The 24,691-nt window shown below is 41.1% G+C and overlaps 1 protein-coding gene across 1 annotated transcript in view; it reads left to right on the forward strand.

The window, feature by feature from the left end:
• Window positions 1-24,691, forward strand: part of PTPRG (protein tyrosine phosphatase receptor type G) — a 408,233-nt gene that overhangs the window by 355,876 nt on the left and 27,666 nt on the right. Inside the window, exon 14 of the mRNA XM_074879020.1 lies at window positions 12,445-12,536. Within this exon, the coding sequence (XP_074735121.1) occupies window positions 12,445-12,536 (92 nt within the window). The remainder of the gene's footprint in view (window positions 1-12,444; window positions 12,537-24,691) is intronic.

Here is a 24,691-nt window from a genome sequence, read left to right on the forward strand (position 1 = left end):
TGAGCATTCCCCTTCCATGCCTCCTTCCAGCATCTTTTTTCCTTGGTGCACCAGACAGCGACTCCCCACCCCAGAGAGAGATGCATTGGCAACCTCACTCCTCCTTTTTTTCTGGTGACTGGATTAACTTTAACATAGTCGTTGCTGTCCGCCAACCTTATTGTATTTACTCAGCTTCCTGTGAAGAAGGAGTTAAATTCATATGGGTTGGAAGTTTTCTGTTATAGCTCAAGTTCTGTTTTGACCTTCTTGTCTTCACATATTTTCCCCTTTTTAAGTTACTAGCTGTATCTGAGATCTTAACATCTAGTGGGCCACTTTGTGGAAATAAATATTAATGAGATGGCTGCTGATAGCATCGTATGGGTAGAAACAAATGCTTTTATAATAAATGGGATTTAATATTAATTGAGTGGTTTGGAGTTAAAGCAGGATATAAAGTGACAAGCTCGTGACACAGCAAACTGCCCTTTGCAGGAATCCAATTAGAAGAGTGAGCAGCAAATTGTAAGCAAACTTGATATAATCACACGGGGGCAATACAAGAGTGGAGCATAATTTGGAGCCTGAGACCTGTCCCCTTGAATGTCTCATAATTTCCATGAATCAACATTTAGTTACTATGTGGTGCCAAGTTTGCATTCTTCAGCTCTTTCCTGGCAATGCTGCATCCCGTTGCTCTAGTCAAACCAGAGGAAGACAGTATGTTTTGCAATAAAAGGGCACATCAGTTAAATGCGCTGTGTTCTGCTACATGTCTGTTGGAGAAAAGTGACTCATTTGTTAGCCTGCTGAAATTGCTTTGCATAGGAAAGCTTGTGCTGATGCTACAGGGTTTTGCCTGATCACTTGAAGCTGTTACCTTTGCCATTTCCTCTATGAGAACGGTCAAGGGTTGTTCCCTTTTCAAACTGCGGTGTTTGTTCATGACTTGGAAAAATAGATGATTTGCTGAGATATGTCGTAGATAAATAGTTAAATGCTGCCTGGAATAACAAGTGCAATTATCTATCACTAAAGAGTAATGTTAAGTGTTCATTGTGTTTGAATGGTTCAAAAATAGTTTCTCTAAATTTTATGTATCATTTTTATCTGGCAGACAGAATTGCAGAAGCTGCTCTGGTGAGAGTTTGTGGCATTTCAGACAACCTGGGTATTGTGTGAAATTGGCTTAGCCACTCTAAAACAAGGGTACAGGATGTAAAGTGAGGGTATAGGAGTGATAAAGACCTAAGCACAGCATCTGGTAAGTTGGGGCAGTGCTTCCAGGCTGATGGAGAAGCATGTGAAAAAACCCAGAAAGGAGCAAATCAATTTATCCATTCTGTCAAAATGGCTACGATCAGCCAGGAGGCAAATGAATAAACGGATCAACAAGTATTTCACACTTGTGTGTTCTCGACAGGAAATCACAGATCTGAAACCAAATGTCTGGGACAAAACTACCAGAAATAGTGGCAAAATACTCTGCTGTTTAGTCTGCATTTTAAACATTTTTAGCTCACAAAAGTCCTTGAATTAAATTACTGGAATAAAACAGGAACTTGTTACTACAGTTCCCAGCTACAAGCAGAGATTAAAATAGTTAGAGTGGGTGTGGTGGTTTAGCCCCCGCCGGGGTCTGAGACCACGCGGCCGCTGCCCCTCCCCCACAAAGGGAGTGAAATACAAAGCCCCAAGACTGAAATAAGGAAAGGTTTAATACAACAGTGCAATAGCAACACAACAAACAACAGCAATAACAATAACAGTAATAGTGATAGCAATGAACAGAGCAAAATAGCTACCAAATACAGCAGTTTGAAGCACGATGTACAAAACCACGAGTGCACCGCGCTCCGCGCCAGGAAAGTGTGACCTACCAGGATGTGAGTCCGCATGGTATCTGAATAACCCGGCTAGAGCTCCCCCCCTCTGCTGGGGAAACTTAACCCTATCCTGGTTAAACCAGGACAGTGGGTCTAACAGCAGGACCTCGGTCGCCACTGGAATCTCCCTTTGCCCACACCCAAACACGTCTTGTTGGCCATGGTGGTTGCTGCTGTTTTTCCCATTCCCAAGCTCACTAACTGCTGCGCTAATGGCAGCTAAAGCACCACCAAAGATCGCATCACAACGTGGAAATGAAATGCATAAATACAGTAGGAGGAAAATGAATCTGAATTACTAGAGGTGTCAGGACTGAACAATTCACCTAGGAGCAGACATCTACGTTCCTCAAGGATGGTGTGTCTGCCTGTGCAGCCATGTCACTTCATGAGCTTCAAGAAAAGGAAATACTGAGCCAAGAGCTTGCGTTTAATTTTGCTATCTGCTTCTGAGCAAGTGCCTGATGGATCCAGGCACGTTTCTTCATACATTAACAAGCATTCATATGTTTTTGCTAAGGTGCAAACTTCAATTCTTGTGGGCTTTTTTCTTCTTTTCCCCAGTCCCACATTTATCAACACTGAAAGGTTATAAAGAGCTTAATAAAAGGTAGATTAAAGCTTTGGAAATAGTGCAAATAAAGATAACAGTCTATAAATAGAAAATATATTAAACTGTATCTGGTGTTAAGGGATCTAATAATTAACATAGGTTGACTGAATATCTCCTGTTTTGCTTATCTGCAGTGAACTTTTATCTTGAATCAAAATGTTCTCCTCCTGTGATTAGTTTTGTTATTAGCTGCTTCTACACACTGATTAAGACAACGGGAAAGCAATAGTTTATTTGCCCGAGTGTATACTTACTGAAAAAGGGTTTGTCATGAGGATAAAAGCAGTTTCTAATTTTTAGAATGATTTTAACTGATTTCTTAAAGGTAAAGTCTCTTCTACAGTTGTTATTTTATGAGTTTTCGATTCTTGACACTTCTATATAATTGGGTGCCTGCTAATAGACTTCATGGTTACTTTTCTGATATGCCTTGTACTTTGAGTCCTTTTTGTGTAATAAATGTGTATTTCCTTGACACTAAAATTCAAGGAGCTTTGAATGGGTTATAGGCCTGAAACCTCAAAGATGTCATTTTCTTAATAAATATTTTGAAAGGGGAACTCTTCCACACTTCCTTTCAAGCATTTTCAGGATCATCCTTCTAGTCCACTCTGCCTCATGTTGTAGTGGATTCTACCTCTGTTACTTGCTTATAATATTTTTAGAATTTTTCTCAAGGTTTATTTGGTTTGTGGAGATAGTAATTTAAAACATACATTGTTTTTATTTTCTGTGCTTCTTTATTTTGTCTAAGTATGCTTAATACTGTTTACTGCTTAAGTATGCTTAATACTGTTTACTGCTTTTTGGTATTAATTAGATTTTTCATATAGTATCAATTAACTTTGGATTTGTTTGATATTATTGCTGTTGCTGATGCTATTTATTTTTTAGAAACATTCTCACAGAAAATACTGCAGTGTTTAATGCAAATGCTACTGAAAGGATTCTACTGATGCAGGGTCTTTTTATTCTGATGTATTAATTGATGTGGATCCGTTGTGTCTAGCAAAGGGAGCCCAGTGGATATGTTCACACCACACTGATTGTCCGATTTAACCAGAACACCACTTCAGCGAATACAACTTGCCTCTCTGCGGTCTAGCTCTATTAATGCAGAGCTATGCCCAAGGCACTTAGCCCAGCAGATAAGGAGTACTGGAGCGGGCAGAGCTCACACAAACATGCCTGCACGTCTCCTGGCATCTGAGATGGGTCACTGGGGTCTAACTTGGGTATTTTTACAGAGCTAGTTAGAGATGTATTCAGCATACCACCGCAGAACACACAACGTGGTATTTCTCAGTGGTTCAGTTCAGTGGATAGTAGTTTATTGTCTCTGATATTTGTGTTTCCTTGTCACATTTGTTAACCTTTGCATGCAAGAAACTCATTAAAGCAATTCCTCAGACACGCACACTCCAGGCTTCCCCAGAGCTCTCAAGTCACTACCAGGTTAGTATCAGCGACAGCAAGAAGCAAATCTCCAAATGGGTTGATTGATAGCGAGATTAATGATCCTCAAGACTTCTGTCCAGGTTTATTATTTGGCAGCTTACAAATCTTTGCTTTCAGGGAGATGGGTGGAGAAGGAGGACCAGCTGGCTGCCACCCGGTCTGTCTGTATTAGCGTGATGAGGTGATGTGCGTAGCTCTGTCAGAGCACTAGCATTAAGTAGTGTGTTTTCAGTGTTCTCATTATCTGCCAGGTACTAAATAATTTGCTTCTCTGCTCTCGGTGCCAGCTGCTCTTTTCTTTTCCTTTGTGCTGGGCTTCCAAAGGTATCTTTTTGTGCCATTTCTAATTGTGTTCTAAACAGTGTTAACAGGGAGACCATAAAAATTTTTAAGTAGCTATTTCTTTTAGAAATGGCCAATGAGAAAAGCCCACCTCCCAAATACACAGTGATGAAAAGAGAAAGGAAATAATCACACTTTTAATATTTTATCCTGGTCCCAAAAAAGCTAAACATGAAATATGTCCAGCAGTGTTGGGAAATCTTCCTAGTTCTCCCATGCAGCTTTCGTCCAGGTGCGCATGGACATGTCTGTTGAGAAAGAGGGAGTTTCCCATGGAGTATTTCATTATATTTAACAAACCGGCATTTCTGCCTGAAGATGGGCAAGGCCGTCAAAACAGAGGAAAAAACTGTGCCTACATTTTTAGCATATTTTTGTGTTATGCTTAGGGCCCAGGCAGTGGCTTGAGATACCTAAAGTAATTGTCAGTTGAATGCCCTGATGTCCTGATTCGGAGGAAGGAAAGAGTATTTTCACAAAGAAAGAACAGGACTCTTCAATTTTGAGAGTAACTAGGTGGGAGTAATTAGGGACATTTAAGTAAATGTTTCAAAGAGAGACCCAGTTTCTGCTGTCCTCTCTTAGGTGGGATCATCTCTGTATTGGTTTTCTTGTAACACAATTTCACTCCAGATGAATTACACTTAGTGTTTAAAAATACCCATATTTTAACGTCCCAGTGTGTCACCCTGTTTTTATTCTTTCCTTTCCTGAGATTCATCCCAAAGGGAATTCATGTCCTGAAATGATAATATCAAGTATGCCCAATTTTGAGTTCTTAGAGGTGCTACTATAAAAGCTCCTCTCTAGTAAGAGGCAATCTTCATTGATTGCTGCAGTTCTTGTGATTACAGAACAACTCTTCACTTGGTTAAATTTAGCTTCCTTCTGTGAGAAAGTTTTAGGCTCCTTTTTAATATTACATGATGTTTAGGGCATTGGAAGTACACATTTTATAGGAACTGCCTAAGGTATTATTTGATTGGAAGAGGCATGTCTTTGTTTTCCTCTGTGATTTTCTAGTCTTTGTTATGAATGTTGCATTAAATAAATAGTTGACTCAGGGAGAGGAAAATGAGTACATCAGGCTTCCCTTTGGTTTTTAAAACCGTGCCTAATTTTTAAACCATTTTAAGATACCACCTATAGGTTTCTCAACCCCATTTTTGCCTGAAGACATTAAAGGTTTGAATGGTAATGCATATAACCAGGGAGCTTGTTCTCTTGCAATAGAAAATACTGATGAGTAAACCCATTCAGTCATCTGTAAAATTGCTGAGTGTATCCAACACAGCTGTTGTGAGTATTGATTAAAGCAGGAGGGGAAGGTCTGATGCTGCTAGCCCTGTCAGAGGTCACCAGGAGAGTAATTAGCTACCAAGTGTTACAGGGCCAAGTGTCATCACAAATAAGGTTTCACCATCGCCTTCGGTGTTCTCCAGGGACGCCAGGAAGATGGGACAAGGAAGCATGGAAAATGTTTGTGCTGAGTTAAACTAAGATTTATCCACTTAAAATTTGCAGATAAAGAGCTTTCTAAGTGCTTTTCTGCACTGGCCACCTGGGCACTTTCTGGTCACAGAGCTGATGAAGGGGGGGAGGACTTGAAAGCAGCTTATCTTGGTGTGTGTTGTTATTTCTTAACTGTTTAATTATTTGAATACCCTTCTAAAAATTATTATTTCTTGTACAATGTCTGAGTTCAGTATCGTATGTGATGTAAATGGGTGTATAGTCTCTGGTGGAGGATAGGATCTCGGAGGATCAGGAGAAGAGGATTTTTAATTTTGTGGAGAGCTGTGTAGTCAGCTGGCAAATTTAGGCCATAAATATTAAATTAGCTGTCTTTCTGTGTCAGAAATCCCTCGTCTTGTTTGCAGATTAGTTTTTCAGATGGACAATTTTACTAGTGGGTGTGTTCTTCATCACAAATACTGTTTCAAAGTTTTGTCCACCTTCTTTTTTTTTCCATCTGTCTTTTCCAAGCCTTTTTCCTGTCTTTATTTCTCTATGATGCTGCAGAATGTGTGGTTGTAAGTGTGGTTGGACTGGTGATTAGCGTTTGGATCCTTTTAGCTTTTGCGGGACTGTGTGGGTGTGCGACAACTCCCTAATGTGAAAAAGCATTTCTCCTTGCCCAGAGGAAGTCCTCTGAAAAGGGCAGTCTACTTTTCACCGAGCTGGCTAGGAAAGGACGCCAAGGACTTGGCACACTGTGAACTTCTGACAGCTATCCATGTACCATCTAGACCTCTCCAGTTATCATATCTGTGCAATGCTTAACACTGCTCAAGAAGATTACAGGCAGAAATTGCTTTGTGGGGAGAAGGCAAATCATCTTTGGGAAGTAGAATCTGCATTATTGTAGGGAAATTTCCCTCTTTTTTCAGCTTTCTTTTATTCTCTGGAGTTTTATGCATTCCCGCTTTGTATATCCTCCCATAGCTCAAGTTCAGTCAGCCTTCACTGCCTTACCGCTCCAGCATAGCATAGGTTCTTTTATAACTCAGCTTTTGAATTCTGATCATTAAGCGTTAAGACCTGTGAAGGAAAATAATTGTAGAAAATTGGGGCAATATAAGCCATTTTTTGGCCGAAAAAGAGTAAATGCAGATGCCCTTCTGATACAATGAACGTAATATCACTGCTCCATGCTGGTCACTTATTCATATTCATAAGACTAGCTTTTTTCATGTGGTTTTCTCTTCTCTTTTTCTTCTTAACGGTTGAGTCAGTTTTATTGCTCATAAAAATCAGTGACTGATGACCCCAGCTAGAGCAGTGCAGACTGCAGACAGCTGTTGTCCAGGCTCCCATCCACTGCTCTGCTGGTGACATGGTCGTGATTTGCAGTGCTTCTGTTGTTCCGTAGTCTGCAGCTCTTTTCTGAGGAGTCATTGCCAATTCTGACAGTGACAAATGCTTGCCAAGGAATAGTGAAGCTAGTTTAAAGTGCAGAGCCATGTGTTACTAGTACACTTGACTGCATACATACTCTAGTTTTGGTGCCAGCAGAAACCAATCTTAATTGTGTCTCCTGGAAAACATGCAAAACAGTTCAACAAGAATCTGAAGCATCTTTTCTTCTATTGAAAGTGAGAATGAATGTACAGAGGTAGTGAAAGAGATCATTTCCTGTCTTTGGATCCTTGTCCAGGAGTTATTTGCAGACCGCCCCGTGATGGAGGAGCATGGTGAATGAATGCCTGTATCCAGGTTGCATTTGATAAAGAGTAAGCCATGTCCTGTGCAGCTTGGTTTAGAGGTCCATTACAGATACTGGTTTGACTCCTGTTCGATCGTGCCTGTTCTTCCCACTAGCTAAGGACTATGTGTAAAAGTAGGGTGGCTGCAGGGACTGTAGGCCTCTTCATTAATAAATTCTGCAGAGCTCCTGTCTGTGGGAGGCTGTTTCTGGAGGAAAGGAGTCCAGAGGACAAGGTTTACCCTGCTCTGACAGTAGTGAATAGGCCTCCAGGACCATTTAAAGCGATGTGCCCCCGAATTGGTCATGCTTTAGGAAGTAATGACCCAAGAAGAAAGTAGCTGCAAGAAACCAGGAGCCTATTGCTCCTAGATGCTATTACAGAAATAATGTAGTATAAATCTGGCAAGCCTTGGAGAGGGAATACACGCTGCTTCAACCAACAGAAACGCCTGGAAGAAGGAGTAGATCCCTAGCGAACAAGGGAGCAATGAACATGTCAGTCACTTCAGCGTGTGAGGCGGGACAGGGCTCTTGGGTGTCCCCAGAATGCACTGCATTCACCTTTGGTTTTTCCTGTGTTCAGTCACTGTCCTGGTGTTTCAGCCAGCCGCTGCAGAGGCAATCACTTGCCCCTCCACAATAATCCCTTGCTCCTTCTCTCCCTGCCTCAGCTGCTCCAGAGCAGCGCAGATCCCTCTCCTGTCATCACAGATCAGGGGATGCTGCCCGTGCTAGACGGCGTTCAGAGGAGTAAAGGCCAAACGCTGCCCTCAGAGCTATTCCCAGCACTCCCATCGACTGCCGTGTGTGCTGTGTGTTTGTATTGGAGGCAGTATTAACTAAACACTAAGGCACTATCTTCTACGTGAAAATAAAATGCATCCATGCTTTCAGGCCATTATGTGATCTGGTTCTCCCTTTTGCTTTTAGATGAGTATAAAGGAGAAGCTGCTTGAGGTTTATTAACTAATAACCAAGGAAACCTGTTTTGAGTGTCAAAATCTCATGAGACATCTCTTCTTCTACAGAAGCTAATCTGGTATTTTGCTCAGCGGAGATTGAACAAGCATTTAACCCAGCTAATCAGGACCATCTCTTGGCATATTTTTATGCTTCCAGCTTGATAATAAGGTGCTGCTGCTGTGGACTTTGCATCCTCTTAGTTTGCTTTAATAATTCACTGTCAGTATCTCTGCAAAAAGATTCTGGGCAGGGGGATGCTCTCCCTTGCGTCATCTTTGCATTCCAGACCCTGCCTCTGCTCCTTCTCCGGGGAGATGCTAATCTCGCAGTGTTTTACTTTCTGCATTTTCCATATGTGACAACTGTGTGTCTGATCACCACAATCTCGCATAGTTATTGTACCCCAGGGAAAGGGAGCCAAAAAAAACATATGGGGCTAGAGAAAACGGTGTGCTTCACTGCACACAGGCGTATTTCGGAGACAACAGACTCTTTGGTATTTTGTAGAAAAGATGTGGACTCTCCGAAATCTTCTGGAAGTGAAATCAAGGCTGTGATTTGCTTCTCCTCAACCAGTGGTGCAGAAATTCAAGAATTATTTTAAAAATCAGTGTTTCAGTTGTTGAGATTTTAATCATTTATGCCATTGACAAATCCCAATTGCTTAATCACTAAGGACTGCTTCTATCGGAAAAAAATTGTATTGTTTTTTTCTGCTGACAGTGTTGGTTTCCTGAGCAAATGGGCACACAGGTGCAAACACCTGCACATTTATACACACTGGGGTCAAAAGTTACAGGCTGAATTGCTCATGTGAAAATAGTTGCAGGCTTGCACCTTGTCTAGCCCTGTATCCACTCCCACCTCTCTCCATGGCTGCCTCTCCAGTGACTTGAAACAAGCAATTTTCTATCTCACCCTTTTCCTTTATCCAGCCCTCCCCATATACGCACACAGATTTACTGCAGCTTCTTGTAGCCTTAGCAACTGCTGCCACTTAAGGTTTGTATACTGAGGGAAAGGTAATGGGTAGGGGAAATGCCAGGGGATAGAAAGGAGCATCCTAAACTGGGGGAGAAGGCAGATACTAAATTGTCTGAAGTGCCTCTCAATAGCCTTGATCCCAGCTATCAGTATTTATTACTACAAACTAGACACGAGTTTGCAGAAGACTCTTCTTGGGCCCAGCCATTTCCTCCCTCAGTCAGTCCCAGACTGAAAAATGGACATTATCCAAACTGCTGGGGGCCTGGAGGCATCTGCTTGGTGCCTCAAGATGCGTGCTCCCTCCTGGAGCTGCACAGAGAAGAGCTGCAAGAGTAGGAAACACACCCAGTAAACAGAACTTGCTGGAAAATTCATCCAGCGAAGTTTGTGAAACCCATCGTAAAAGGTCTTTTAAAGATCGATCCACTTTATCCTGCTCTCACGTTTGACCCTGCATAGTCCCATCAGTGCTGACTTCTGCTGTCCCCAGGAGCCCCTGGGACATGGAGGGAGTCACCAGGACAGGGATGCAATGGCCTGTGCACAGCGAGCTCAGCTGTAGAGGCTAAACTTGGAGTATGTACAGCAATTATGAGCAAGTGAAAAAAAAGAGTTTGAGAGGCATGTCTTCACCTAACATGACAGTATCCAGTATTGTAAAGTAACAAACATGCTGCGTTATATATGTATATACGTAAGGTGAGTGTATTTTAGTGTGATGCTTGTGACTTGAGAAAACCATTTTTCCATGGAGACTGCCTTTTCAAAACAGTTACAGAAAGTATTCTAGGGATAAAATACATAATTGTTAGTGACATTAATGATTATAGCAAACTTTACTATGTGAAATATTAATTTAATACATTGTTATTCCAACGTTGTGCTTAGCAGAGATATGCTGGACTTGGGTATTCAGGTATCGCCATCGTGGACCTTACAGTATGGCACAGTGTGATTATCCAACGCTGTTACATGTTTTGAGGCTATTAAGAAATAGCTATCTTATGGCTGCATAAAAAACCATAGTGCCAGCCTATCACAGCCTCTCAGAGTATAAAATAACAAATTAACAAAAAATAATTGCTTTTCTTCAGTATCATCAGCTTTAAAAAATCCTGTAAATCCCTGCGTAAAGGTCTGTCTTTTTATCAAACACCTTCTTAAGGCCTTCATTACCAGGAGAAGCCGTTCAAGGATTTTTGTAGTATTGACTCAAGGGAAAGAGCCCCAAATACATCAAAATCAGGAACATTTTGCCTGTTTCATATTCATAGTTTCTTCTTTATGTGTGACTGATTTATTCTGCTGCGTGCCCCCAGGGTGTGCATTGTCCAAAATAAAGGCTGCCAAAAAAAATGCGAACAGGGAGCAAGTAGGGTGGGGGGAGTTCAACCAATGTTTTTAAATGCTGTGAGACTATTGCACATCTTGCATCCTTGTGTGTGAATTCACCTTATGGTGTTTCTTAACAAAAGCATACACACTAAATAAATAACTTCAGCACAATGCAAGACATCATGCCTGAAAATAGAAAGCTGCTCCAAGACAATTACTCCATGCTGTGAAATCCGCTCTCTCCTGCTTCTGTATTGTCTTAAGTTGTACTCGTGCTGCCGTAGCATGCGCCTGCATTATAATGCACTGTGACTGTGTAGTAGAAAGTACACATGCATAGAAAGCAAGCACCCATGATTATTTTAGGTTCTGGTTTTGCTTAAGAGAGTGGTTTGATTTTCAGTGACTTTTTTGCTCTCTGGTATGTATGGATGTTGAAAACAAAGGGAGCGCAAATTACTTTGACAAAGTCAGCAAAGCCAGCTCTGCAGAGTGGGCTCTCTGTGGAGAGCACAATGCCCAAATTACAGAGAAGCAGACTGCAAGGCAGAAACTTAAAAGCCACTACGTGCAAACATGTTTCAGCCGGGGAACCAGCAACTTGACAAAAGGCACAGCTCACAAGGCCGCCTGCAAACTTTGCCCAGGTGTTGAGGAGCAGTTCATTAAGGGCTGCAATGAGGGGGATCTTTCTGCCATGGGAAGCTATTGTTAAGCGCCCCGACAGATGAGAGCAGACCCTTCTCCTGCCACAATAGCTGCTCACACTAAGCAAGACTCATTAAATATTCAGTTCCAGCCTCAAGCAGCTCATTAAGTCAGCAATGAGCAGTGACGCTGGTGTTGGAAAACCCTGCCTCAGTTAACATCACCATGCAGAGTCTCCTCGGATCTCTTGATGTTATTCTGCTCAGTACCTTTTCTGTGATGACCAGCTTGTGCTCTCTGCTTTGCATTAAATACAGGTAAAAAAGAGTCAGGTGGATTTAAGTTCTCCTGTTCTTTATAGGCCTTTTCAGAGATGAGTCCTGGGGCCTAAGCGAAGTGTCTATTGCGTTTTTCTGTAGCAGTGTGTGTAATGCAAGTTTACAGGAGGAGGATGGGATGAGGGTTATATGGCTTTAGTGTTTTAAAACAAACAAACAAAAGGCCGGAATGTTTGAAGGATAACTTTCATAGCAGAACATCATGACATGCAGCAGTTACAGATGCTGTTGTTGGCTGTTACACAGCAGAAACTTCTGCAGTAAATGTATTTTCCCTGGAAATGCGAGTGTCTTAGGTGGATTTTGGCTTGAACTGTGTGCTGAATACGTTTCTTGTGTGCAGAGTTTCTTTCTGAATGATGTATTTGGAACCTGTTTTGTAACCACTAACTTTTGTGAGTATAATTTCTTATTCAGTAGTACTTATATACAGAGGCATTTATGATAGGTGGATATCAGATGGCAATGAATTAGAGCCCACCAGAATCCGGAATTATGATTGTAATTGTAGAAAATGCAAATATGTTTTCATGCATCAATGTTTTAAAACTATAACATCTGAAAGTATGGAGCAGAAATTGAACAGAAATGGAGAAGCAGAATGTGTGGAAAAGTTTTTGGCTATTTTTTCAGAGGGCAGTTTTCCACAACTTGAAACTATTTTTTTTCTTTCTTCTTTAACAGAAAGTGTTTTCAGACTGCCCATTTCTATGTGGAGGACAGCAGTTCCCCCCGTGTGGTCCCCAATGAAAGTATTCCCATTATACCTATTCCAGGTAAGACGGGCTTAATCTCCTCTGTTTGTGCTACTTGGAATCTATTTTAATTACATAAAGAAGAGAAGGTTACGCTTGTGATAAATCATGGGGTTTTGGTAGAAATTTGTTTTATCCGTGCTGCTTCATTTAATTTAAGTGCTTTGCAATGGGGCTCTGGGTGCCAATGCTGTGTTTTTCAACATGCACCTCTCCCACATTGTTTTAATAGAAATTTCAGAATAACCTTTGTAAAATGTCAAAAACATGAGCAACACTTCTTAAAAACACTAAGGCACTGCATCCGGGGGGAAACCAGCTGCTCCATCATTGCATGTTGTGGATGAGGTACATACATGCAGCTTCGCTGCTCTCTCTCGAGACCGGGGGACTTGCCCCCCGCTTTCAGTACGTGCAGAGGTGGTGTCTGCTGGGTCTCAGGGAGGAAAGCAAGACACAGGGATAAGCAAACAATCTCAAGTCCAAAGCCATCTGTTAATTTGGTATTAATCAAGTTACCAAAGCTCAAATTCTCCTCTCGGCCATACTGAGAGTGAAGCTGGAAGCAGAGTTTAGCGCTGTTCTCCCTTCCTGAGGCGTTTCCCCTGGGAATTAGTAAGTGCAGGATCCAGCTGCCTTTAAGCCATGAGGACAGAGAGCAGCTCTGGGTTACGGTGGCCTGTGCAGCCGCTGCCTTGTTTGATGTTGGTTGGTTTCACAGGTGGAATTAAGATCCCCAAAATGTTATATTGACCTCAGTCTGTCACATGTTGGTACTTGCTGCTTCAAGGTGTTTTCAGTTTCCTTGATGTATTCTCTAATTTGTGTCGTTGGTCTAGGATTGTATTTGCAGCTTATCAGGTTCATTTTACCAAAAAACATTCAAAGCCATCTCTGAGACACTGAAGAAACATACTTCCTAGAAAAGTGAAAGAATCCAGTTAGATTTTCCTTGACTGTATTCAGTAGACATGTGTGACTTCTTTCTAGAAAGAGTCTTTCAGAGTACCCACAGGAACTAATATGAAAGGTTAGCTATTACATTCCTATGGAAAACGTTAGTCAGTTTGCCTTGCAGTCTGATGCTGTGCCACTGAAAATAAAAGAAAATATGCTATCATCTCCTCTCCTTTCTATGGCAGATGAAGATGAATGTCTTGGTCACCTCACTTAGCAAGAAGCCACCCTTCTCCTTCTCTTTTAGGGTAACAGGAGATGGGAGGTTTTGGTCTTAGACCACCTGCAATGAGTTTTAACCAGAACCTAAATAGTTGGAGAACTCCATTCTTCCTCTTCTAAAACCAGGAGGAGCACTTCCCTGGTGGGGCTGCCTTTCGACAGTCAGTTTGATGGTCCCACCATGCCTGCACTCGTGTGCTATCTCCTTCAAGCTTGTGTGGAGGGAAGGGTGAGCTAACCAGGACTCTGTGCACAGCAGGGTCAAAACCCAGGGGATTATGAACACAAGGTAGTGGGAGGAGGGAAATTCTCCCCTCAGAAAGAAGTCTTTTTTGACCAAGTTTTTTTTGCTGTAATTGAGGCAATTTTTTCTTAGATAAAGAAACCAGCAGAAAGCTCATGTTGCAGTCTGTGTTGTTGAGACAGTAGTTCTTCCCTGTTTCACAGGGATGTTTTGATGATTAGTCCATAAAGACTGGCTGGCATTCATATAAATTGTAACATAGGCTAAAGAAGTTCCATTAAAACTGTGCAGGTGGCAGGTACCGTAAGGCCAGTGCATGCACTAATGCTTCTCCAGCAGCCATTCTAGCATGGAACAAGTGACTGAGAACAGAAGAACAGTGACTTTTGGGGACATCTTCCCATGACTAGAGCAAGCCAAGCTGTTGGACCACAGCAGCTTTGGGACTGACACAATGCAGCCATCACTGCAGTGCACGCTGTGGTCTGCTCAGGCTCAGTAATGCTAAGAAAGAGCTGCTGACCCCTGATAATGAGCACTGCAGATTAAGGCACCTGCTGAGCAAGTGCTGGGAGACACCTTGAGAAGCTTTGTAGTTAAAAATCTGCAAGGACTGCTGATGAGCTCTAAGGCATGTGAAGAACTGGGCCTTAGGCAGAGGTTTAGTCTAGTTGGATGCAAAGGTGAATCCACCCCTTCCATTCCCAATCTAATGACAAGATGTAATGGACATTTAGACACCTGCATACAGACATCCAAATGGAGGTGCCTTAATCTGGAGCTGAATCATGCCCAGAAGGTCTTAAGAGAGAATGAACCTGAAGATCTTGGCACTGACAGTAAAGCTATTCAAGCCACCAAAAGCCAAATCACCCCCTGGAAGTGCCTCTCTGTGTATTAACTATTGCATGTACGGGGAGTCTGTAATGACTCTCAGAATTGCTAGAGATAAATTTCAGCAATGTTGGCTTTTTCCAAAGATGGGAGATACTGCCTGGAAAGATCTTGAAGCTTTCCTAAACATTTTCCTTGTTTGGAGATGTAGAAGAGGCCTGTTGTCCCCCATATACCTGTTGCTAAATGACTGTCTTCTCTGACGTCAGCTGCTGCTCCCACATAGGCAGCCCACTGAAATGCCTTAAAAACTTTAAATGACAAAATTCTTCTTTGAACTGATTGCAACTGATGAAATTATAAGCTGCTGAACTTTTCCTCTGGAAGCTGCCAGAGGGTGTGAGAAAGTCTTACTTGCCATGTTGATCCTAGAAGCAAAATATAAGTGGCATTTTCACAAAAGCAAGTTTTTCGAAGTAACCTTGTTAGGTTGTGAAACCCTATCCTTACAAAAGAAATTTGAATAGATCCCTGTGGAACCATGCATCTACCTCCTACAATTCAATGGACCAATTTCTACTCTCAATTATGAGCAAGCAGCCACACTGATGGCAATTTAGAGCAGCGTGTCTAAAGATGTTCAGTACATTTGCCAAGGCCCATCTACAGCACGCCGTGAGCTGCCGGGTGGAGGAAGATGAGCACGTTTGGGCTGGCTGGTCCTGGCCCAGGTGTGGGGTGGCTCTGCCAGGTGTCTGGGAGCCAAGCGCAGAGACGTCCTGATGCAGCTCGAGAGGTGTCAGAAGTGGCACTGGTGTCTCTGCATGCCACCGCTCTGCTCAGTGACATGTCAGCATGCTCAGAGGTAGCTTTTGTGTTTATTTCTGTGCTACACTCTGCTCTTATTTAGGCAAATCCTCTGTTTTCTCTGGTCTACGAACTCTAAAATCAATCTACCAGCTACCTGCAATAGGCGCACAGTACAACTCTTCAGGTCCAAAATATAAAAAAATCTTCTTGTAAAGGAATGATTTACCCATTTTCTATTTCACTTCCCATGGCGTACGTGCTTAATTATTGTGCATGAAGCCACATCACCCATAGGCGTGTGCTTATCTGTGCAAATTTGCTCTGAGACCCAAATCATTATCATTATTCATAATTATCTGCACTGCTTGATCTAGAGAAACACAGGACAAAGGAGATACCATTAACTGAGTCACCCACTGGATATTACAACTGAGGTATAAATCTAAACTCACATAAGCCTTGCGCCTGACAGTAATGCATGTGTAATCAACAGCAGATTTCTGAAACTCCCCTGCCATTCAGCCCAACAAAATTATTTCTCCGTATCTTCTCTCTTTGCCTCAACACTCAGTTAATTTTGGCCATGTCCACATCATCTTTGCCTGGATCTCTTCACTATAACATCTGGTCTTGGCAAGATGTCTTTCTCAGCAAACCAGCTCCTCTTCCTGTTTGGTTGGGTTTTTTTCCATAGTTGGGTCAGTATCTGGTTAAAACAGTTCTGGATTTGATCCTTCTCAGTAGAGTTGGATAAGTAAGAATAACAGCAGCATCATAGCTGCAGACCTGTATGTTTTGCAGCACTGCAACACAAAATGCATCCCTTATCAGTGTTCCTTTCTTCTCATCGCGAGACCTGCTCCCCGACAGCAGTGCAGAAATGCATCTTTGTGCAACTTAAATGATATCAAATAGTGGAACTAGCACAAATTTCACTTCTACCCTCCTCCTGCTATCCTTTGTTTCAGAGCTTTCCTGTTCTTGGGTGGTGCATTGTTCTGGAGCTCACTGAGGCTTTATGGGTTCCTTGCCCAGCCCGTGGGCACAGCGCACGCTGTGGCACTCATGTCAGCAGGACTTGTTGTGCGATCAGTACAGAAATAGTTGAGCCTTGACCCTATGGCAAAACTCAAAACTCTGCATAGTCTTCCACAGTCCAGGGAAACGTGGTTCATAAAGAACACAATGGCTGGCCAATGCAGCTGATTCATTTAGAGTATTATTCCAGATGTCTTTCACCATTTTTAGTAGAAGTAAAATGATTCAGAGGCGATGCCAATCATTTCAGCTGTGTCTAGACTGCAAGGCTCAGGAGCACTTCCCAGTGCTTGGATCAAGGTGCATGCAGTTTTACGTGTAAAGGTCAGTAAATTAATTTTTTAACTAGTACTGGAGTTTACGAATACTGTATTTAAAATAACAAGTGGCAGAATCTGATGGAGAAACACTCTTATGCTTCTTCAAGAATGACTCAGTGTGGGTGCATGAGCCCAGGAGATAGTGGAGTAACCAAGTACGTTGCAGTGAAAATGTGCCTTGACTACCTCATGCAGTCATGCGAGGGTGTGAAGGCCAGTGCAGTCATGACTCCTTCATATCCCTCTGTCATCTCATGGTTACAAGGAGGAGTCCCATCAAGAGTCCATCTTATTAACTCTTAGCTTCTGTTAAATCTCTGCAGAATTTTGAAACCTTTTCCCTTATTCCTTCAATAACCATGATTGCCTTCATCCTTTCCTGATGAACATCAGTGGTTAGACTTGATGTGTTTTTTACAAGCTCAGTTCCTGCACTTCTGATATCTTCTGGTAGCATCTACCCTGTGACAAGCTGTTTCTATTAAGAGACTCTACCAAGAGGTATCTCATTTGACAAGGAAACAGCAGGTTCCCAACAGAGCCTTGGTATCTTACTGTTTTCTGCTAAGATGTAGCTGTCTCAAGTTGCATCCCAAGAGGCGAAGAGCAGAGCACCAGGACGTGTCTGTGGCCACTACAGTGACAGTGTGCTGAGCACAGTGATCCTGTGTTAGACTGGCAAGGTACAAGGAAAAGCGCTAACTGCAGTGGAGGGCTTGCTTCTCAAGGGCATGAAGCTCTTCACTGAGCACAGAGGTAGTGCTCTTCAGCTGTTTAAGACTTTATTTCTGCTTTCTGCTCCCTGCGGATTTATGTTCCAGCACCATATTGTGAATTGTACCTATCTTCAGCTTCAATTAAATTCACAAATGCAATATTGCAAACACAGCCGTCCTCTGAAGCCAAGAAAATATCAAGGTATTTTAGGGGAACATCCACCTTCCTTTTTCTCTGCTATAAACTGCTGCTCCTGCAGCATGCTGAAGAATTTATGGTGTGGTATCTAATCAAGCCCCCTAATGGAGGCTTCAGGAGTTGGCTAAATCACCCAAAAACATGTTTTCACGGTGGCCATGTGAAATGCAGATAGATCCTTTTCTGAGCAGCATCACGCTGGGCTGCAGAGCCCTGGAGTTGAACCTTTATGTGTTTAAATGTAAGGCATGTATGTAATTGATGGCACGACTGGGACCTGAGGATGGAAATGTGTGAGATTAAAATTGTGTTATTTAGCAGGCAGTACCCAATAAGATCATGTTTAATGTCTGTGCTAAGGGAAAATTCACATTATTTCATTCTCTTGGACTGAAATTGGTTTTTTGCTTAAAGGGAAGAAGTGTATTGCTATTACATTTATAATTAATGATAACCTAATCTAAGATTTGTACAAGCAGATTTAAACTGAGCTCTTATTTTGGCACATACAAAATTTTATCATTAACATCTTTATATTCCTGACTGACACATGGCTAATAGCATTGCAGTAGATTAAATCTTGAAGCAAGAGAGATGAATGTAGCTACAATATTACACAGGTGATTTTTCATATTCTGCTTTTTCATGTGTCTCCCCTTTATCAGAAACCTGCCCTTGTGTTCATTTGACTTGATTATAACAAATAGATAGCAATTATCTTGCTGGAAGGACTTCTGTGGTTTTCTTTCAACATGCCCACCTATCCAGGACTTTCAAATGTATTCATATGTTTTCCATGCCTCTTCACTTTGAAAGACATTTTTATTAAAAACAGTATTCAATAAACACATGATTACAAAAATGTGAGCATTAATGAGGAATCGTGTCCCCAATAATCAACTCTTAGTAATTTATTATTTATTTTAATTTCTAATTTGTCTTAATTACTGAGGTAAGTGACTTCGGGAGGATTCCAGCCTTAAAGCCTTACAGGGCTTCAGCAGGTAGTTTGACCTTCCTGAATGAAACCTACTGTATTGGCTTTTTAGTATTTATGCAGATATGGTCTCCACAGAAAGCAGACACCTTCTCAATACTAAGGGGTTTTTAATGACTTTGTTATATCATAAATTAACTGATACTTATGTTGTACAAATAAAATTGTTCTTATATTTCTGGCCATGTTTTATACAGCAAGCAGTGGGATCAGTGAGAAAAATTAATTATTCCAAATGGAACACAATGGCTTCAGCTGCATTCTTATTTCAAATACGTAAACAAGGAGAGCCAATATACTGCAGAATTAAAGGCTCTTTATGTATAATTCAAATGCATTAAATCTAAAATGTTTTGGAGAAAGCTGGACACCACCCATTCTTAGGTATGGAATTACTCATGGAGTCCTGCATTCGTGTGAGTTAGGGCAGGATCTGGCTATGGAGTTGCCTGCTCAGACATTTCAAATTCAAACAGTGCCAAAATTTGAGCTGCATGTGAAGTTTCTGACCCCTGTAAGCATGTGCACTTCGGAGTATACACTCAGTCTGTAGGTTCAGAGATTTTTGTCTAAGCTTCTCTGTAGAGGTGAACACCTGACCTTAGCGAAGTTGATAGGAGTTTTTCAGTAACCTCTACTGGGGCAGAATTTTACCCAAGGGTATGCTATTAATCTTTGCAATATTCTTTACGATCAGCCACTTTTCTACAGGCGGACCAAATCCAGACATATTCAGGCTTTACATCCGTGTTTAGTACTGTGTGTTGTGTGCACTTTCATATTGCAGGGTACAGCTGCATAGATTCTCTTTAAGTCTGGGCTACAAGTGCCCCATTGCTGGTTGTTTAAATGAATCTGTTGGAATTGCACTCTGCAGAGTTACGTGGTTATAGTGCTGCCTGTGAAGGCAAACTTTTGCCATAGGTCTGTAGCCTTCACTCTAATACATATTGTAGCTTATGGAATGGCTGTTAGACTCAATTTAAGTAATATGCATCCTAATATCAATGCTAGGTATCCCAGCTGCTTGCAGAATTTTTCCATCTCTCTTTGTAAAAAATAAAAATCCACGAATCCCGCTGAATGAGGTTAACAATAAAATTAATATATTTTAAAAATCCTGGGATTGCATTCAGTGCTGTCTCCAGCAGTGGAGAATAAGAAGGTGAAAGATGAATTGACATCCCAGGATGGAGTGCTGCTGGAAGCAGAAAGGTGCTTGTTTGCTATGGATATGGGACATCATTGGTCAGATATGTTGTTTTTCAGTGAGTTAAGAGGTCAAATCCGGTCCTACTATGACCCTACTGGTAGATATTTCTTTCCAATTGGGAAAACTTTTTTGCGGAAGATAAGAACTGTGAGGAGACACTATTGAGGGTGGATTCTCCAGCATTAATATCACTAACAATGTCACTGGTTTTATAATTGTCATAAGCCAGGTTAGGTTTGTGCTGCCTGTCACTTTACTATTCCTCATGGTAATGAGTAGGATCAACCCATCTACCCCACTGACAACTAATCCTTCTTCCTCTTCCCCACAAATCAATTAATCCTTTCTTGCATTCATCAGCCAGATCAGCAGACTGATTCAGTTCACTGCTCAGTCCCGCAGGCAGGGAGAAGGGAGTGGGAGAATCCCCTCGTCCTTTGGCTGAAGCCAGCTGTGAAGAACATGCTGAGAATTGATGGAGGCGCTTCTGAGATGCAAGGGATGGCACAGGGTTGCTGAGCAGTGCAGTAAGTGGCTGCTGCGGGAGCAGATGGGCCAAGCCACGTGACAGCTATGGCACATGAATCCAGGTGGCTTTGCAAATGAGAGACTGGAGTGCAGTGACTAACAAAATGAAATAAGCTTTCACATTAATAGTAAGGCATAAGATACATGGAGTATATTGGATTTAGTAGACTGGGCAAGATAATAGCTGAAAACCAGAAACCATTTACAAACAATGAAAGACATGGGAGAATTTTCTTACCAAGACTTCATGTCTGTCAAACATCTAGTCTTCAGAAACACCAAAACTCCAAACTAGACAAAGGTAATATGAGGAAGCACTTCGGTTTTGACCTTCTGGATTAATTCCTGACCCAAAACCATCTATTTCAATCCAATACCACTAAACTATCCAGTGAGCGCTCAGGCTATAAATGAATCAAAATTAATCTGAGATCTTATTATGTGGAAATGCCATCTCTGATATGATATCCCATTTTTCTTTTGAAATTGGCTTCTATTGCTTTAACATTACAAAGGCAGGTTATTAAGTGGGAGATAGGGGGAAATCCTTCCTGGCAGGATTACTAATTATCCAAACTTTAAGGGTAACCCTGTTCAAACTTTATTGCTTTTGTACACTTTGGGCTTCTTTTGAAGGTGGCTGTCTCCTGAAGGAATGTATTAAGTATTCAGCATTGTCAATTGCCATTTCTTAAAAAATGAAGTGCAAGTGAAGGTTTTCCTCTACAATCATTTTTTTAAACAAACGTTACTTTCTTCTTGGCATTCTCACTTCATGGCAGCAAATTAGCCCCACTGTGATCCCCTTCGGTTTTGTGGTTTTGATACTCCTCTCAGGCGCTTATCTTGGACCAGCAAGTGAAGATGGGAACTCCACCAAAGTGTTAAATATCTAGTATAGGGATGCCCCCCGCCTGTCAGCTTCAGTAGTGACTGATTATAAGGAATGTTATTATAAGTTATTAATAATAAAAAAATATATATACAATTATTTTAACGTTCTGGATACTTTTGCCCCCATCCATTCAAGATTAATTCTTTCTCTGCGTAACACAAAGGGTTAGTATGGTGCCAGATTCAGCTTGTATTTTGTAGTGACGTAAATCCAGAATCACTTTATTGACACTGATAAAACAGATGGCTAAACCCAAGCTAGACAGAACTGTAATTATATCTGCAGTGTTAGAGGTGAAGGTATGTTATTAAAACGTTTCCCTCTCCCCTTTGAATAATGTGTAGGTCTTGCAAAATGTAAGCATCATACTGACAATATCAAATGTCGCTCTAGCTTTTGGATGGGAAAAAGTATATGGTACAAGAGGGAATATGTGCAGAAGAACTATGAGAGCTTCTAATTAGCCATTATAGGATTCCATTAATCTCTTCAATCGACTAAAAGAATTATAGTCATTGAAGTCTATTTGTCTTAAGATGGAAAGAAGGCTTAACCAAAGCCTTTGGACTGACGATAGTGCAAGGAAGAGCATATTCTGTGCATCTAGCTACATCTGTTGGTTTTCTTAGGGAAGGTCACACAGCCATCTTCAGGTAACGTCAAAGCAGATCTCATTCAAGAGTGCTGAGTGTATTAATACATATTTCACTGGAGGTGTGCCAAGCTGCCCATGGCAAAGCATGCATACACCCCAGCTAAAGTAATTTGTGTTCCTGGGTGGGAGTTTGGAGTTGGGAGTTTATGAATAGAAAAATACAGGCCCAAATTGCTTTAACACTTTTCTGTTTCATTGGCTAGTGTCATAGACTGTACAGCTGCTTTCTTGTGGCTATCAGCAGAGGCAAGATGGGCACACAGCTGGGAAGTGGCCGTGGGCTACCTGTCCCCTCTGGGCTGCACGTGTCCCTCAGGGGGTGGCCTCTGCCTGGCTTTTGCACAGTCAGTAGGACCACGTTGTCCCAGCAGTTTGAAAGCTGGAAATCATAAATATTTTTTTGAGTTTCTAACACTTATGGTTCTGATTTTAATCTTCCTAATAGGAAACAATCACATTTGCTCCACCATGCTTTTCCTGAGTTTATGGGCAGCTTCAGCAGTGTAAGCTCCCTCTCACCCAGTGAGCTCATATGTCAACAGTATTTCCTAGTTAATTTATTTAATGTTTAATTGTTGCCCATGTTATCAAATAGGGTAAGAAACTGCATTGGGTTAAGGCAAAGGGAGGGAATCTGAAGTGAAATTGCAGAAGAGAAAAAAGGGAGGAGAAACAATAAAGGATAGTGAACAACAGAGAAGTGAATTAACAGTGGCTATAAAGGTGGAGACATACTGCCACCATGCAGTGATGATGATAAAAAGAAAACTAACCATACTTTGCCATGGATCTATGGTGCAGACCCATCCTTGAAATTGGTGGGAATTCAATGGACCAGAGAGCACGTTATCTCTAATGTATTTTTTGGCTCACAGATCACAATTAAAATTAAATTCTGCCTTCTGCAAAATTAAATTGGACACACTGGTCTGCTGCAGTGAATCCTTGATCTCTGTTGGTCTCAGTTGAGCTAGACTACTCAAGAAAAAAAAGAAATAATAACTATAGAACTTTTCTTGTGAGAGTATGTGAATTGCTATCATAGCACAAATTATTTTCAAGGAAATCTAGGATGTATGGGTTACTTTTCAGGAGAGGAAAGATTGTTTTACAGGCTCTTGCTATTGACTGCTGTTCCTATAGATCATTTCATTCAAGTCTCTTGGCTGCAAAAATATTAATACAAATGTTGTTATGAGATGATGATGTTCTCAATATTACATAGAATAAATGTTATCACTTAAATATTTTAAAATGCCAGCATTTCTGCATGCCGCAGCTTTTTGCTAAGATGAGCATACACTTGTCAAATGTTTTGAATTCTGTATTATTCAGTAAATGAGCATGTGGTTAATTAAAGTAGCATAACTATACTGGGAGGTGATCAGATTGCAAACATATCTTTAACAATTGGCTCTTGTAAATAAAACAAAAGAGAGCTGATTGAAACCTGAAAATGTCAATAGATGCAAAAAGCCACCTTAGAGCGTTACCTGATAAAATAAGAGTAGAGAAGTAATGACATGGTCAATATTAACTGCCATCAGCTGGAAAGAAATCAGATTGTCACGGATCTATAAAATTCTTGCCAAAGTAGAACCTCATTTACACATACAGATCTTCATACCCTTTGCTAAGAAAAGCATATGTGACAGCTTAGAGGTTTTAGCTGCCAAAGATCTTTCACTCCGAATACAGTAAATGTCACATCTATTTATTTATCGTTAAATTTTGCTAAGTATCTGTAGAAATATTTGGATTTTTTCTATCATAATGTAGATGTTTAAAAGGAAAAGAATCCAGATTATAATGCAGCTGTAGCACCAAACCATATGGCTGCTAAATGGGAGCAAAAATACACCAGTGAATTACTGGGAGTAAACATAAACTGGATGCGATCTTCAGAAGAATATTAAATGGAATATATGAATACCAGAGTATTGCCATAAAATCATGCAATCAGACAATAGTAGCCATCAGGCAATAGATTATTTCACATGCTGAAAGTAATCACAGTTGTAGAGCAATTTACGTTTACTAAATGCCAGTCTGAAAATATTAACTAATGAATCTTGGCAAGTGCAATGTTTCTACCAACTGCAGCGGTGGTTATAACAACATCTAGGTCTTTTTGTGAGAGAGAGAAAGAGAGAAATAAGGCAGCCATCCTATACCCCAGCTTTATTAGAATCTGTCCAGAGTCCCAGGTGCTCAAAACAGTCTTGTTTGTCTTTAATTCAATTCAAGCCTTTGAATTCTTTCTTTTAAGAAAACGTCTGTGGGTGATTTATTGGTATATTGGGTGGAATTTGCACTGTGCTGAGCAAGAACAAATGGTCCAGTGGAATACATATTCAATGTTATGATAAGTGTCTGGCATGAGAGAGAACTCAAATTAATGTGGGTGTTGTGTTGCCTGTTCTTTTGCTCAGAGACAGTTTCATGATAAATCCATTTGGATTCTACATCGTTGTATAAAAAGGAAAAAGTTAATAACTTCCATGAGAAAAGCCTGTGTGTCTGCTCAGTCTAGTAAAAACTTACTGGG

The sequence above is a fragment of the Strix uralensis genome, chromosome 10 (assembly GCF_047716275.1).
Source record: "Strix uralensis isolate ZFMK-TIS-50842 chromosome 10, bStrUra1, whole genome shotgun sequence".
Classification (NCBI taxonomy): Eukaryota; Metazoa; Chordata; class Aves; order Strigiformes; family Strigidae; genus Strix; species Strix uralensis.